The sequence below is a fragment of the Eumetopias jubatus genome, unplaced genomic scaffold, assembly GCF_037043125.1.
Source record: "Eumetopias jubatus isolate StellerSeaLion01/CBP00866 unplaced genomic scaffold, mEumJub1_p1.0 scaffold_1, whole genome shotgun sequence".
Taxonomy (NCBI): domain Eukaryota; kingdom Metazoa; phylum Chordata; class Mammalia; order Carnivora; family Otariidae; genus Eumetopias; species Eumetopias jubatus.
The window spans coordinates 114,998,893-115,014,641 of NW_028274807.1; the positions used below are offsets into that span (position 1 = coordinate 114,998,893).

At 36.7% G+C, this 15,749-nt stretch overlaps 1 protein-coding gene across 2 annotated transcripts in view; it reads left to right on the plus strand.

Annotated features, from left to right (window-relative positions):
* PLOD2 (procollagen-lysine,2-oxoglutarate 5-dioxygenase 2) overlaps positions 1-15,749 on the plus strand; it is a 94,414-nt gene that overhangs the window by 51,272 nt on the left and 27,393 nt on the right. For both annotated transcript variants that reach the window (XM_088021023.1, XM_088021024.1), the window contains exons 4-7: positions 5,610-5,773; positions 8,853-8,965; positions 11,187-11,250; positions 12,479-12,576. In XM_088021023.1, the coding sequence (XP_087877149.1) occupies positions 5,610-5,773; positions 8,853-8,965; positions 11,187-11,250; positions 12,479-12,576 (439 nt within the window). The remainder of the gene's footprint in view (positions 1-5,609; positions 5,774-8,852; positions 8,966-11,186; positions 11,251-12,478; positions 12,577-15,749) is intronic.

Below are 15,749 nucleotides of genomic sequence, written 5' to 3' on the forward strand. Positions count from 1 at the left end.
GAGTAAACATGTATTAAGTATCTGTTATGTGCAAAATATGGTGCTGGCCCCTGTGGTTGGAACTGGAGTTGGGGAAACGGGCTGAGTGGGACAGAAATCTTGCCCCCTGGATACGTTTTTCTATCCATAGCTCTGTATATGGATAGAAAATGCCAATATGGATTGGCATGTCGTAGCTGCGTAATCATAAATTTGGGGGATTTTTAAAATTTTTTTAATTCCCTCATTGATTTACTGAATACTTACTGCGTACTAAATATGTGTCAGATTTAAAAGTTCTCATGTTGCAGAGATAAACTTAACTGTTATTTAAAAGTAGAGAGAAATTTTCATTTAATTAACCACCTTTTGACTATTTTCCCAATAAGGAGACTGACCCAGAAACAAGTGCTGGTGACTCGTGGCCTCACAGGTAGCTAGCAGCTTGAGCAGTTTGATGTCTTGCAACCATTCCTGTCTTGGCTGCCTTCTTTGTTAGGTGTTACGTAGCACTAGCCACTCAGAAAACAGTCTGGAGAAAATGACTCTCCAGCTCGGCAGTGTCCTCATTGACTCCTGCCTCTACCCAACCTCAGTAAGAATTCTATACAGGAAATGAAATTCTATACCATTTGGAGGAAAAAGCCTCCCAGTAATATTTAGTTTTTAAAGTAGTACCTACTTTTTAAGAGCTAATTCCTACTTCTTCCTTCAAAATTCTTACAGAAAATTTATTTATCATTTTATACTATGATTTTATTGTAATTTATTTTGCAAGTTCGACTGGGTCAATGTTGTTTAAAAAATATTTGTTTACTTATTCTTTTTAAGTAGGCTCCACACCCAATGTGGGATTAGAACTCATGACCCTGAGATCAAGAAGAGTCTCATGCTCTACTGACTGAGCCAGCCATGCGTCCCCTGGTTGACAGTTTTAACTGCCTTTTTTTTTCAGGGGGAGGGGAGAGTGGTTTCCTAGTACTGGTTTGTGCTATAATCTATAGAAATAAAGATACGTATTTAAGGTGAGGACATGATTAAAGACGAAAACATCAGGTGTGTTGCTACTTGTGTGCTTCAGTTTCGTTAGACTTTAAGCTTTTAAACACTAGCTGCTAATAGTTTGGATGATTATAACTTTTGGCTTAAGTTTGTGTCAGTGATGATGAAGAAATTGTTGGATTGGGGAGGAACAAATAAATAAAATTAGGGTACACTTCTGTTGCTTTCTTTTCTGGCTACCCGATAGCTTTTGCTTCTTGTTAAGACTGGGGATGACTCATTCATTCATTCATTTATTCATTCATTTGTTCAACAAATATTTACTGACTATCTTCAAAATACAGGGCTAGGGGAATACACAGATGAATAAAGATGTGGATCTGGCCCAAGAAGGAAGAGCAGGCAGTCTCATGTAAGATAGGCATTCCAAGCATGAAGAGCAAGAAATAAAATGTTTCATGAAAGGAGAAACGAAAAGAGCTGTGGGAGTTAAAAGGAAGGAAATGATCTTTTCCATTTAGGTTGATCCACTAGAAGTTTTTAGAAGAGGTGAGACTGGAAATGGGCCTCAGGAGTGAAAGGTGTGGACCCAGTTGGGAAAAGATGTGCTAAGTAGATGGAACATTATGAGTAAACACAGATGACAGATCAAATAATTCAGTCTGGTTTCAGAACAGGTTATTTAATGGAAAGTTATTATTGTGGTGCTGATTAATTTAGACTTTATTCCAAGGTCAGGGATTGGTAAACCATGGTGTAGCCTACTTCTTGTTTTTAGAAATAGTTTTATTGGAACACAGCTATGTCAACTGCTTCTGGCTGCCCTTCCATCACAACAGCAGAACTGGGTCCTTGTGAGGGAGACCATATTGCCCTCAAAGCTGAAAGTATTTTCTGTAAAAGACTAGATAGGAAATATTTGTAGAGTCCTGCTCTAGACCTAGTTGAGAACCACTGATCCAGTCTGGGAACTGGAATGGTTTCCAGAGGAGTTTATATTAGTCAGTCCTTATCAGAAGTGGGGTGGAGGTAGGTAGTGTGGGGGCTTGTAGGATTTTTGAATTAATCTAGTCCAGTGTCTCCTAGAAAGAGTGGAGAGGATTTGAATGCTAAATAGATTAAGTAGATGGAATCAATAGGATTTGGTGAAATATTTGATGAGAGATGCTATAGAAAGAAGGAAGGAGGCAAGGCTGGAAGAAAGATTTTCAACTTGGGTGACTGGGTGGTTGATGGTGCCACAGAAACAGGGAACACAGAAGAATAGACGCTTGTCTGTTAGAGAATTCAGTGTGACCACATTAGGTGGGACCTTATGCTTTTTGCAGGACCCAGGAATATTTACCAGAGTTAACTATGGAAATTTTTATTTTATTCTTCATATTTAAATGGACCAAATTCCTACGAGAATTATTTTTGTGACCGTTGTGCATTTTTTTTTTAGATTTTATTTATTTATTTGAGAGAGAGAATGAGATAGAGAGAGCATGAGAGGGGGGAGGGTCAGAGGGAGAAGCAGACTCCCCTCTGAGCAGGGAGCCCGATGCGGGACCGGATCCCGGGACTCCAGGATCGTGACCTGAGCTGAAGGCAGTCGCTTAACCAACTGAGCCACCCAGGCACCCCCGTTGTGCATTTTTTTAAAAATTTGATTATTTGGGTTGTTGTGGCCAAAGTAATTTTAAGTAGAAAAACTTTCTTCCCTTTGAAAAGTTTTAAATCAATTTAGAGAACTTTTCTAAAGTACTTAAACACAGAAATGACAATGCCACTAAAATGATGGGAAAGTTTTAGCAACCTTAAATTTTTATTCAAATTCTTACTTAAATTATGTGAACATAATTTTTGCCTTTACATTTTGCTTTAAAATAATTGTTTTTTGTTATAAAGGTAATGCATGCTTATAAACTACTAAATCATAAAAGTAAAAGTTGCTACAAATCCTCCTTTTCAAGCTACTGCCTTTTGCTAATAGTTTGAGACATACAGGATAGATACTGTATCCCTTCACTAGGGTTATAAAGACAGAAAATATTCACTTTCCAAATGTGCATTTATACCGCTAAAGGCAATGCTACCTGCAAAATTTCTGAATCAGTTGACCTCAGTGTCCAATCATGTGATTCTCTGACATTATATATAGCCCCTTTTTCCATGTCCAGACAATGTATTGGGGTTCTTCTGCAACTTGCAGGGCAATCTCTGTCTCAGAAGGTTTGATTTATTTTCCTTGCCTCTCATGGCTCAATTACCCATGATGCTGGTCTTCTTTCCTAATCTTTAATGTTAAAAATAATATATCAACAACTAGCAGTCTTCAGGAAATTACCCCTGTTAGAAAAGAGGATGGATTATCTTAGTAGGCAGAAGTCTAAAGTGGTCATACTGAGGAGTTAAATAGTACTTGTTTATAAGGAAAAAAGGAAATTGATATATTTTTATAAATATTATTTTGTGTAGTCAGGTTAATTCCGTTTTTTAAATCAACAGGGAAAAGTTAGTTTGAGGTTTTAGTCAGAACACATTTATTCTGATTTAGAATTTATCTTAACACATGTGTATATAAAAATAAAAATTATTTTAAACTACAGATTGGTATAAACTTAAAAGTGAGTTTTCTTCCTGCCTCTCCCATTACTGCAGTCTCTTTCTTCTAGTAACAATAATGTTAATTTTTAACTCCATTGGGTGTTTATAATGTGCCGTGTATTCTTAATTTTTAATTTTTTCAATAACTTGATAAGCTCTCCCCTCCCCCATTTTCTGCATAAAGAAACTGAAACATAAAGAGTTTAAGTAACTGGTTTAAGGTTACTCAGATAGCTCAGGGCAGAGCTGAAATTAAAAACCCAACTAGCAGACTTTAAATTGTATGTCCTGAGTCTCTTTGTGATTATGTTATTAACAGTATTAACAGAAGCTTGCCAATTGATTCTGGAAGAAAGAAAAAGCTATGTACCAAAATGTTGTATATATAGATATGTTTTAATTTTGAGGTAATATTTTCTATAACTGAAGAAAAAACACATCATAAAATTTAAATCCTCTAGAACAATATAAAATGAAATAGTCTATCTCTCTGATCCCAACCTTATTTTTACTCTTTAAAAAAATTGGCTGGGTACAATTACTAAATTTAGTTGCACATTAGTAATATTTTAACTCTCTTAGTTTGACTTTAAGATTCAGAAGTGGACTTTATGGTGAGGATGTGTGTATGTCAAGTATTTTTTACTTGGGAGGTGTAGTTCACCATGAAAGGGAAAGAGAGGGAAGGAGAAGAGGGCAAGCAACTTCTTTTTAAAGTACAGGACCAGGAGATTAGAGAAGCACACCAGTCCCACTCACATTCTACTGGATAGACTTAATAATTTGGCCACATCTAGCTTCAGAGTAGTCTTCAGCAGGATGGCCATGTGCCTGGTTAGCACAGGGGGATTCCATTATTCAAATAAAGCTTGGGAATGTATATGGGGGCTCAGTTATCATCTCTTCCACAAGAATAAACTTGCACTATTCTTGCTAAAGTAATTTTTAAAACTCGTGTGGTGTTTACTTTTATAGAGATGAGCAATAGTGTGTTTTATTTTGATAAAATAATTCATATATAGAAAGTTATTAAATCTTGCCTGATGCAGTACTACCCTCCTGGCATATTAACAGGCTCGCTGAGAGCAAGTGTGGCTGGGATAGGAATGTGGGACAGCCTCCTTACTCCTCCACTCACATACCCCAGCAGTGCATCTGGACTATCGGCTGTTAGGAAGACTTGGTGCCGAATTCGTGAACGTTAGTTTGTTCTTATTGTTTGCTACGTGGGATGTTAGGTCAATAAATTATCATCTTTAGAAACTTTTGGACCTGAGGTACTCTGATGTGAAAAAAAAAAAAGGATGCAAAACAATTTGTGTTTGTAACAAGAATAAAGAATTTATTGCAGAGTGGAAGCATATCAGGTAGTGGGTTTTACACTTCCTATTTTGTTAAGTCATTGTCATTCTGTGAATGAACAATGAGCAATAATGTCTCCAGAAAAGTCAGTGAAACCATAGACATTATAGTGTCAACTTTTAGACTTTTTTTTTTCAAATTTACTGAGCTTTAAAAAGATGCACTTGTCTAAACACTTTTATTTTAAGATTTTAGGCTAAACAATGATTCAAATACAAATTTGTATAGGTGACATTTAGTAGTCAAACATATTGTGTTAAAGATAATGAAATCTTCAGAAATTTTAATGGATGGGTACAAATTACATTGAAATATTAGGCAGTTATAATGGCAGCTTCTGTCAATGACTATGTCTTTATTATTAAGTTATACAGTGAGTTATTGACTTTTCAACCTTTCAGCACTGCTTTAGCATTTTGATTTGAGGGGATGCTAAGACTAGTACTAAAAACGTTGTCTTTATTTGGACTTCATTTGCCAATATAATGTAAATATGAATAACTTAGTACAATCTATATAATTTAACTTGAGGGAAAATTGGAATATTCTGTAAATCGTTGGTATTAATCTTAGTTTGGATTCTGAATTCTAACTTTATTAGTGAGTATTTCTTGGTTTATGTGCCTAAATTCTGACAAGTGTATTTTAAAACTTCTTTTTCCCCCCTCATTAAACAGCTTTAATGTCATATTTGCTGGTGGTCCAGAAGAAGTTCTAAAAAAGTTTCAAAAGTCAAACCACAAAGTGGTGTTTGCAGCAGATGGAATTCTGTGGCCAGATAAAAGACTAGCAGACAAGTATCCCATTGTGCACATTGGGAAACGCTACCTGAATTCGGGAGGTGGGTAAGATACTGGCAGAGGAGTTTAATGCTAGTCACAGAAAATTATAAAGATTGATGAAACAACCTTTTTTTTTTTTTTTTGGTATATGTAACTATAGACCTGAAGCTTTAAATAACCATTATCATTTTATTACTATGAAAAAATAATATCAGTTTAGAATCCATGGTGGATTTTGTAGTTGACAAAAGATTTTCCACATGTCATATCATTTGATGCTCCTAACAAAACTAAGTGGTGTAAATATTATTTCCAGACTGTAAGTGGAAAATCCATGTTCCCCCAATTTAAGTGACTTTTCGGGTCTTCTGATTATAGTTTCATTGAGAATTTTCTGGCTATAGGATAATGGGGTTAGTAAGTTCCCTTAGGGCGAACTAATTATGTAGCTATAAAAACAGGCGTTACTTAATTTTATGTATATTTTAAAGATATCAGAGTAAATGAGTGATTTGTCTTGAAATCACTAGACAAAAAGCTCGGCACTGAGTGGGTATAAAGTGCTGCATTAGCTTTAATCATGGATTAAAGGAACAAATTATCACATTTCCCCTCTCCGTTCAAAAAATAAAATAAAACTTGACTTTGGACATTATTATGACTCCAAAATGTTTTCCTTAGACTGGATTAATGTAAACATATGACCAGAAGACATAACCAAATAGGATGGGGAACATGTTAGAAAAACAATTTGGGTGGAAATTGCAAGCCACACTGGGAAAACAAACTTTTGGGGGTGATTTGCATGTCTATAACTCATATTATTCAGTCTAGTTCAAGTAAGGACCACTTGAGGTAACAGCATTTTTGGATTCTAGGCTCTGCTCAAGTCACTTATAGAAATGAAACCTTTAGCAAGTAATATAATTTCTCTGAGGTGCCTCAATTCCAGCTCTATTTACCTGCAATATATTTTAGCAACCCATTCCCGTCGTTGTACCTTGGAGCTTTGTCAGCCCATTATAAATACTGCACTTCTGAAACCTTAAATTCCAGTTTGTATTGCCTAGTTTCAGCTCACTTTTTCTCTCCATCTCAAGATAACCACAGTTTATCGTTTGGGAGATCTCTTGACCATTTTATTTTTCTCCCAATCTATCCACCACCTTTGGATTTTACTTCCACATTCAAGTCAGAACCTAGGTTTTCTCAGATTGGTCACTCCGACATCATTGCCTTAGCCGTCTTTTCCTCTTACATTTGTAGTTTATGTGCTGATGAAGCTTCTCCTAAGACTGTTGCCCACTCTTGACGTCTCTGTCTGAACCCTCATTTATGGATTGGTGCAACTTCTACTTCCAAACTGTCAGGTTCTCAGTAACACATGGCTAGCTTTTAACTTATCTGAAGTCTTAGAGAGTTTAAAAACCATTTAGCTATGGACCTCTGGGAGAAGTTTTATTTTACATTTATTAATTTTTCTAAACATGACATATGTAGTAAAATATCACATGTAAATTTATCTAGATAGTGACGTATCTATTCAGGAATCTAAATTTCAGTCAGATGCACAGTGCTGTGGAAACAGCAGAAGATTAGCAAGTGAGTGCCTTTGTGAGCTAGTTTAATTAAGGAAAAGGTGCTTTTAAGTGGGAAAGAGATCATATAAGGACATCAAAACATGATCTTTGCTTTCTGTAGTCATAGTAATGAAAGTGATGCTAGGAAATCTAAATATATTCAGTAAAGGTTTATGTAATTTCATGAATGGTATATTGACAGTTATTTAAGGGACAAGAGTTTTGTTTATGATTATATCATTTAGTTGAAAAAGGTTTTTCATGGAAAGAAAACATGTTTCCTAATCAGGAAAATTTCAGAATATTATAAACTTTATTAGTTTGAAATAATATGGCAGTTTAATAAAAAATATAAATCATATGAAATATATCTCACATACTTTGAAATAGATGAAATTTCTTTTCATTTTTGAAATAGATTTATAAAAAGGATAAGGAAACATAATTTTTGAAAAACAGCAATATAAGCCATTGGAAAATGTCATGTGTCACTATTTGGACATATTTTTCATCACAGTAGATGGGTCATAGGAATTAAAAATGCATATTTTTCAGTGTTTTAGGATTTTTTAATTTGATGAAAATAACAAAAATGAGCAACCAGTGATTGGTTTAAGTATGTTTTCATTTTGTCTTGTTTTCTCTAGGTTAACAGTATTATTCCCGGACTTATTTCTTTTCATTCTTTTATTCCTACAAGGAAATTTTAATTTTGAGGGTAAAAAATTAGGTTTTCTTTCAATTCACAGGAGTGACATTGGTCCCTTTTTAAAAGTATTGCATGTCAATGAAACATAGCAGCTTGGCTGCATTTCTGAAATGCAGAGGAAGATTCAAAAAGGGGAAAAATGATCCTGTTGTCTGTGTCTTTTATAGACAACTGTTATTGGCAAATTTAATGCTTATGCTCGAAGGCCAAGGGGAACAATCCAATTTTAGACTTCCTTTCTCCAGACTGTGACACAAAAAATCTGGCCAGAAAATGGTTTAGCAGGTACAGTAATGACTAGTTCAAGGAAAGGAAAAATTCCCAAAATGTCCTAGATATAGAATTTCTTTGAGATGTTTGCAGTCAGTGGCATTTCCAACATTCCTTTGATTTTGTTAGCATCACCAGCACTGACATTAAAACCACTATAGTAGAGATTTTTTTTTTTCCCCCAGAAACAGTGAATCCTCTCCAAAGGATCCAAGAAAGAGCATTTTAGAAGGTCAGGAAGAAAATTCTTCTGTCTTATTCTGTTCTTTTCCTAGTAACTTTTTCCCTTAGGAGCCTTGGCAAACATTATTCCCTCTCTTGTGTCAATTAATTTGGGGAATGTGTTTATTCAAAACGAGTGTCTGATTTGTAGTTGGTGGTAAAAACTCACTCTATTATAGTTTATATATAAATCAAAGGATGCTCAATAACATTTCTTTCATGGTGAGCTGTAAAATTCCAACCTAAGGATTAGGCCTAATGGCTTTACAACTCTGTGCAATTGGTCAGTGGAATTAATAGACACAAGTTTTGGTCTTTGACTACTAAATTCTCTAATTTCTCTCTGTTATATTGCAGGATTTATTGGTTATGCTCCATATATCAACCAGATAGTTCAGCAGTGGAATCTCCAGGACAATGATGATGATCAGCTATTTTACACCAAAATTTACATTGATCCACTGAAGAGGGTATGGAATAGCTCCCATTTTCAATATAACCTCCTTGTTTAAGACGGCTACTGGAGCTCCAGCCATTGCATCCATATTCTAGGCAGTTAACAGGCAGAATAGTAAATAAAGGGCCATCTCAGTTGAATCAACTCTCTTTAAATAACCTTTTTAGAAAAAAAAAAAAAATTCTCTTACTTTTCTTTGACCAGAAGATATTTATGTGGCTATTCACAATATGGAAAGTAAATGTTGGCCTTTATTTCAAGCAGAAACATCCTACTGAAAATCTGAGTTCTGTTATTAAGGAGGGGATGTAGGGAACAATAGCTGTGTTACCGGCCCTTGAGAGAGAACATTCCTGAGATTGATTTAAATGAAACTTGGGAGAAAAGTAGAACCAAAGTTCCCTAATTTGAGAATATTTTTAGTATATTTACATAATGTAAGTTAATGTTTCATAAATTCACTGTATGTAACTGATATAATTTAGAACTGATATAGTTCTGAAATGTACTGAATTGTATAATTTGTGGGTACTGTTATTGGAAACAAGTTTTTTAAAGTATATGTTAACGGTGAGTTTGCAACTGTAGCTGTTTCTATTCCTTAGATAAATATTTCAGTCATCTAAATATTTTCATTAGACACTTAATACTGAAGAAACTTTATTCTTAAAATGTTTATTTTTCTTCATCTCCATTTTTTGCTTTCCCTCTTCTGTGCCTGACAGAGCAAACCTGAGGACTTGCTCTTTCATCTGGGTGGAGAAACCTACTGTTGGCATGAGTGCTAGCCCATGCAGCATCATGCTTGTCTTTCTCGGTGTAATTCAACTGTGAATGTACTTTGAGTCATATTTAGTTGTCTCTGCTTCAGAATGCTTTCTCTGAACTCTCACTGCTGAGTTCATAATATTTTTAGTTGTATAAATCCTGTTTAAGATTCTTTCAAGACTCTGGACTCTGGGAAACAAACTGAGGGTTGCAGAGGGGAGGGGGTGGGGGGATAGGGTACCCTAACCGGGTGATGCGTATTAAGGAGGGCATGTGTTGTGATGAGCACTGGGTGTTATATGCAATTAATAAATCGTTGAACACTATGTCAGAAACTAATATGTTGGCTAATTGAACTTAATAAAAAAAAAGATTCTCAGGAAGGCTAAGATTTTATCTGGTTAGCATGTGTCCTAGTCTGTTTGGTTTGTCATAACAGAATACCATAGACTGGTTGGCTTAAACAATAGAAATGCATTTCTCACAGTTCTGGAGGCTGCAAGTCCTAGATCAGGGTGCCAGCATGGTTAGTTTCTGGTGAAGACTCTCTTCCTGGCTTGTAGATGACAGCCACCTTCTTGCTGTATCCTTTCACGCTGAAGAGAGACACAGAGACACAAAGACACACACACACATACACACAGAGTGAGAGAATGTGTGTACAAACTCCCTGGTGTCTCTTCTTATGTGGGCATTAATTCTGTCATGAGGACATCTCATGACCTCAAGTTAACCCTAATTACCACCCAAAGGCCCTGTCTCCAAATACTATCACATCGTGGGTTAGGGCTTCATGTGAATTTTGAGGGGACACAAACATTCAGTCTCTAACAATATACAAAGTCAATTTTAAGAGTATTATTATACAGAGAAATGTAGCTGAAAAACTGGTGCATTGAGAATCATGAAGTTTGTAAAGCAGATTAATCTTTATGGTTATGTTAATTACGTATCTATTGTAGCAGTCGGATTGGGGATTATGCTGTAATAATAACCGAAACCCTAAGAGCTTAACACAACACAGGTTGGTTTCTCTTGCTATGTGTCCGTCGTAGGTCAGCAGAGGGTTTCTGCTTACTGTCCTCACTTGGGACCCTGGCTGATGGAGCAGCCATCTTAGACCTTTTACCAGTTCATGTGCCAGAGAGAGAGCACACCTAGCGTCTCAAATTGGAAGCTCCATGCTCCAGGTTAGAAGTGAAATAATTTCACCTCTGCTAAAAATTCACTGGTCAGAATTAGTCATAAGGTAGGGAAGTGGAAATGTTTGGAGAATAGCATGAATACTTTGCCATTCCCTTTATCCTTTAATTCAATCAACTATAAAATTACAGTCTTTCTGAAGAATATTGCTGGAATAATTTACAAATAGGATCTTTAAATTCTGCAAAAGAATAAACTATATTAACGTGATAGTGTTGTTTGCATATTGTCATTTTCAATGGTATCTGTATTCTCATTTTTAGGAAGCTATTAACATCACATTGGATCACAAATGCAAAATTTTCCAGACTTTAAATGGAGCTGTAGGTATGCTTCCTAAATACTGAATTGCTCATGTATACAAATGAACACCTGTGATTTCAACTGTCTGTCCTTTATCATATCAATTTGGGGCTATGATTAAGGTTTACTGTATAGATATTACAACTTTTAAAAAATAATGGACTTGAGCTTAGCTTGATATAGTGAAACACATTTACTTAAAATCATGTCCTAAGACTAGTGCAAAAAAAGATAAGCTTCTAGCTTTAGGTAATTTAGAATTTAGTGTCTCACCATCTGGAGACTAGATGTATTTTTAAATTAATTATACCTTATTATTACACATTTTTCAGTAGAAGTTCTTTATATTGTGAATTACTCAGGAGTATGAGTATTAGACTACTTTACCTAGCTGAAGGTAACTGGTAACCAGACACATATACTGTGAAATGTGTGTGTGTGTGTGTATGTGTGTCTGTGTTTTTGTGTGCATATGCATGTATGCCTGTATTTGTTTTTCTAGGTAGACATATGTCTTGGAAAAAAATACACTAATACATCAATTAATTAATATATTAAAAATAAAAATACATTAATTCATTAATGCATTAATACCTTAAACATGAAAAATACATTGCAGTTCAGTACAACTCTTCAAGGCAGTTCATACCTTAAAAATTTCTCAGAATGAAAGCATTTAGTTTGGAGTGCTTAGGAAATGCGAAGAAACTGGAAAACAACAACAAAAACACCCAGCTGTTTCTGCTCCCACCTGACTTGTGTATTCCTGGAATTGGCATTAGGCCTGATTTTCAAGAACTGGCAATGCTCTCAATGATGGCCAATGGTGGAGACCTTGCTTATGTCTGGCAGTGTTCTATTCACCATATTTATATTGTTATTATCATCATAATAACTTTGAAAGGCAGGCAAAGATCCCATTTCACAGCTGAATAAATTCAGACAATAATTTAGTTCATCCTGGATCACATTACTATCAAGAGTCTTGGAGGCAGGTTTGCAAAGATGCTTTCCTTCTGCTAGACACCTCAGTGGATTAGCACCTCAGTTCGCTAGTGCCAGGTTGGAGTGATTGAGGTGCTCTCTGATGTAGCATAGGCAAAATTTGTAAAAGTGTTGTGGCATGTGGAATGGCATTTGTGGGAAATTTTATAATAACCAGAAGATATATATAAATGTACACATATATGTGTGTATATGAATACATACACATTTTAAATTACTAAAATCTGTTTTTTTCTTTTTAACCCAGATGAAGTTGTTTTGAAATTTGAAAATGGCAAAGCCAGAGCTAAGAATGTCTTTTATGAAACATTACCAGTGGCAGTTAATGGAAATGGACCCACCAAGGTGAGTCACAGTGACTTTTCCCTGTTTCTTTATTTCTTGGCAATAGACTCTAGAGCAATATGTAGAATATCATCTTCTTCTCTTCCTCCTCCTTTACCTCCATCCCTCCCCTCCTTCACCTTCTGCTCCTTTCTTTTTTGGTGTCTTTGAGAGGCTCTATTTTGGTGCTAGCAATCTACTGGCTTCATCTTTTACACTGTAGATTAAGTAGTTTCTTTCAGATTCACCAAACTAATGATGTTTCCTAAGCAAAGTGATACCTTTTCATTCTGTTGGTAACACATTTCACTTTAGTGCTTAATAATAACAGCGAATGTGAGAATGGGCCATATTTCCCTCATGCAGGTATCCTATCTGAATAGGAAACGTGCAGGTCTGTAAGTCACCATTTTCTCACTTAACAGCTCTGTTGAGATTGAGATGTAACTATATGGCTGGAAGCTTCTTCTTGCACTTTTTTTTTTTTTTAGATTTGATGTTTAATTTTTTATTTTTTAAATTAACATAATATATTATTTGTTTCAGGGGTACAGGTCTGTGATTCATCAGTCTTACACAATTAAGAGCGTTCACCATAGTACATACCCTCCCCAATGTCTGTCACCCAGCCACCCCATCCTTCTCACCCCCTTCCACTCCAGCAACCCTCAGTTTGTTTCCTCAGATTGAGTCTTTTATGGTTTGTCTCCCTCTCTGCTTTCGTCTTGTTTCATTTTTCGCTCCCTTCCCCTATGATCCTCTGTCTTGTTTCTCAAATTCCTCATATCAGTGAGATCATATGATAATTGTCTTTCTTCTTGCACTTATCTTATACGAAGGTTGCTGGGTTATAATTGACAAAGACTTAATGTGACTAATGAAATTTTGGATGCTTTTCAAATATATATAATTGAGCTTGCTGAAAATATTACTGAGTGAAAAATTCATAGATAAATTTGATATCTATCGGTCTTGTGAAAACTGTGCTTAAATTAGTGTTCTGAGATACTGAGATGCCTAGTTTACTCATAGTACCTAGGAAAGAGATGAACAGATCTGCACTGTGGGAAGAGAGGGTGGGGAGATGTCGCCTGCTGTCTCAGAATATTGAGTAGTCTGGAATTCCAATAAAAGCTATATGGATGGGAAGAAACGCAAGGGAAAGCCCATACTGACAGCCTTTCCAACATCAAATTGGAAGAAGTAGATTCCTCTTCTCTCGTTAATCTTTCCACCTTGGTTTTTGTCCCCTTCCGGCCCTCCTACGAAGCCATCTTGCTGGGTGCATTCCTTTCTCTATCTTGGATCAGTTTTCCCTGCTCTATTCTCTCCTACTCATCAGCATTTTAAAGACCCTCTGCTCTTTCCCATCTTAAAACAAAACTGAGCCAGAACAAATTAAAACATCCTCCTCAATCCCCTTGCCTTCCAGCCTGCCTGTCTTCCTCCCCCACCACCCTTCACAGCCACACTCTTTAAAGTAAAGACAACTTACTGCCCCCTCCCTCAGTCCCTCTTCCCACCACACCAGGAAATGCTCCTGCTGACGGGTGTTGTGACATCCTCTTCAGTCCTGATTTTTACTTTACCCAAAGATAACATTTGACTGTGTTGATCCCACGGGGTCCTCTTTCCCTTTGCACAATTCTCTGCTGGTTTGTCTACTAATTATCTGGCCTCTTAAACCTCTCTCATTTTCCCTTTATTTTTTAAATATGCATTTAAAAAATCTAACACATTGTGTGTGGGGAGTGGCTCAGGAGTGGTTGGGGGTAATCCCTTTATTTAGTTTAGTTTCAGATAAGCGTTCCACAGGTATCTCTGAGACACCTTCCTTTTCTCTTCTACACAAATTCTTGGTTAATTTGCTTCATTCCTACCTTAATGTTGTTGATTTCCAAATCCTTACTCTAGCTCCTGTATCTTTCTTGACCTCCAGGTCTGAGTACCCAGTTGGTTTATTTGTGTATCGTATGAGATCTGGAGCTCAAGACCTTCAGCTCTGCCTCCACTTTCATCCATTTGGTTAACTGGAAACTAGGTTTTGTTTTGGCTCTAGTTACTTTCCCACTCCCAATCCAAGAGCTATTTTTTTCTGATTCCTGTGCATTGTCTAATTTTCTCAGTGCCAATGATAGTTTCCTTAGTTCTTGCCACCTGCACCCTACCACTCCTTGCAGTCACCCACCAGGAGCCTGGAACCTAGGGCATTCTGCTGAAGCAGAAAGCCAGTCATGTCATTCACCTGTGTAATTGCATCTGTGGAGTTCAGGGTGAAGATCCAAATTCTCCACTGGCCTTTTAAGGCTCTTTTTAAAATTTCACTCCTGGTTTAATGGTCACTAGTCCACCGTCCCATCTACTTCCCCACTCCTGACCCTACAAATATCCACACATACATTTCTCATATTCACTCATTCTCTCCCCCTTCCTCTCCCTCCCCTCCTACCATACTGAATTACTTTGAACTTCGCAAGTTTCGTGTTTCCTCATTCTACAAGTCTTCTGTGCCTGCATTTCACTCAGTCTGGAATCCTCTGCCCCCAATTCCCACTTGCTGTACCCACCTACTAAATCTTCACCTTTTAGGTGTCAGCTTAGTCTTTACTCCTCCGGTCTCCTGCATGCTTTTATAATATTTGGAACTTCCTCCATCACAATACATATTGCCACACTCTGGACAGGGATGGAATTTACTTGATTTTTTGGTCTCCCTTACTGGGCCTTTAGCCTAGGAGTTACAGAAATCATATCTATCCCATTTACTTTTTGTACCCCCCTGGGTCCAGCACACACCGGTCTGGCATATATTAGCCTTTAAAAAATGTCAGAGTTTAGAAACAATGTAACAACCTAGCATTATTCATGGGAGTGGCAAGACAGATTATTTTTTGGCAGGGCAAAAAAGTCATAAAATGTAACTCTCCATAAGCAGATGAATGGACAGATTTGTCTCCGAAGCATTTTACAGTAAGGGTGTGTGCGCGTGCCAGTGTTTGTGCGCATGTGCATGTGTTTGTGCCCCTTAACGCGCGCTCACAGTGTCTGTTTTAGGCCTCTGTCTGAGACCCTTGGTGCCAGTTAGGCAGGGGCTTTTGCACAACTGGACCTCTCCTATAACTAAATAGGGTGCTGTTTCTTCTTGGTAGTTTTTTAAATCAAATGTAAATGGCTTGAAAGAGGGGGCTTAGCCC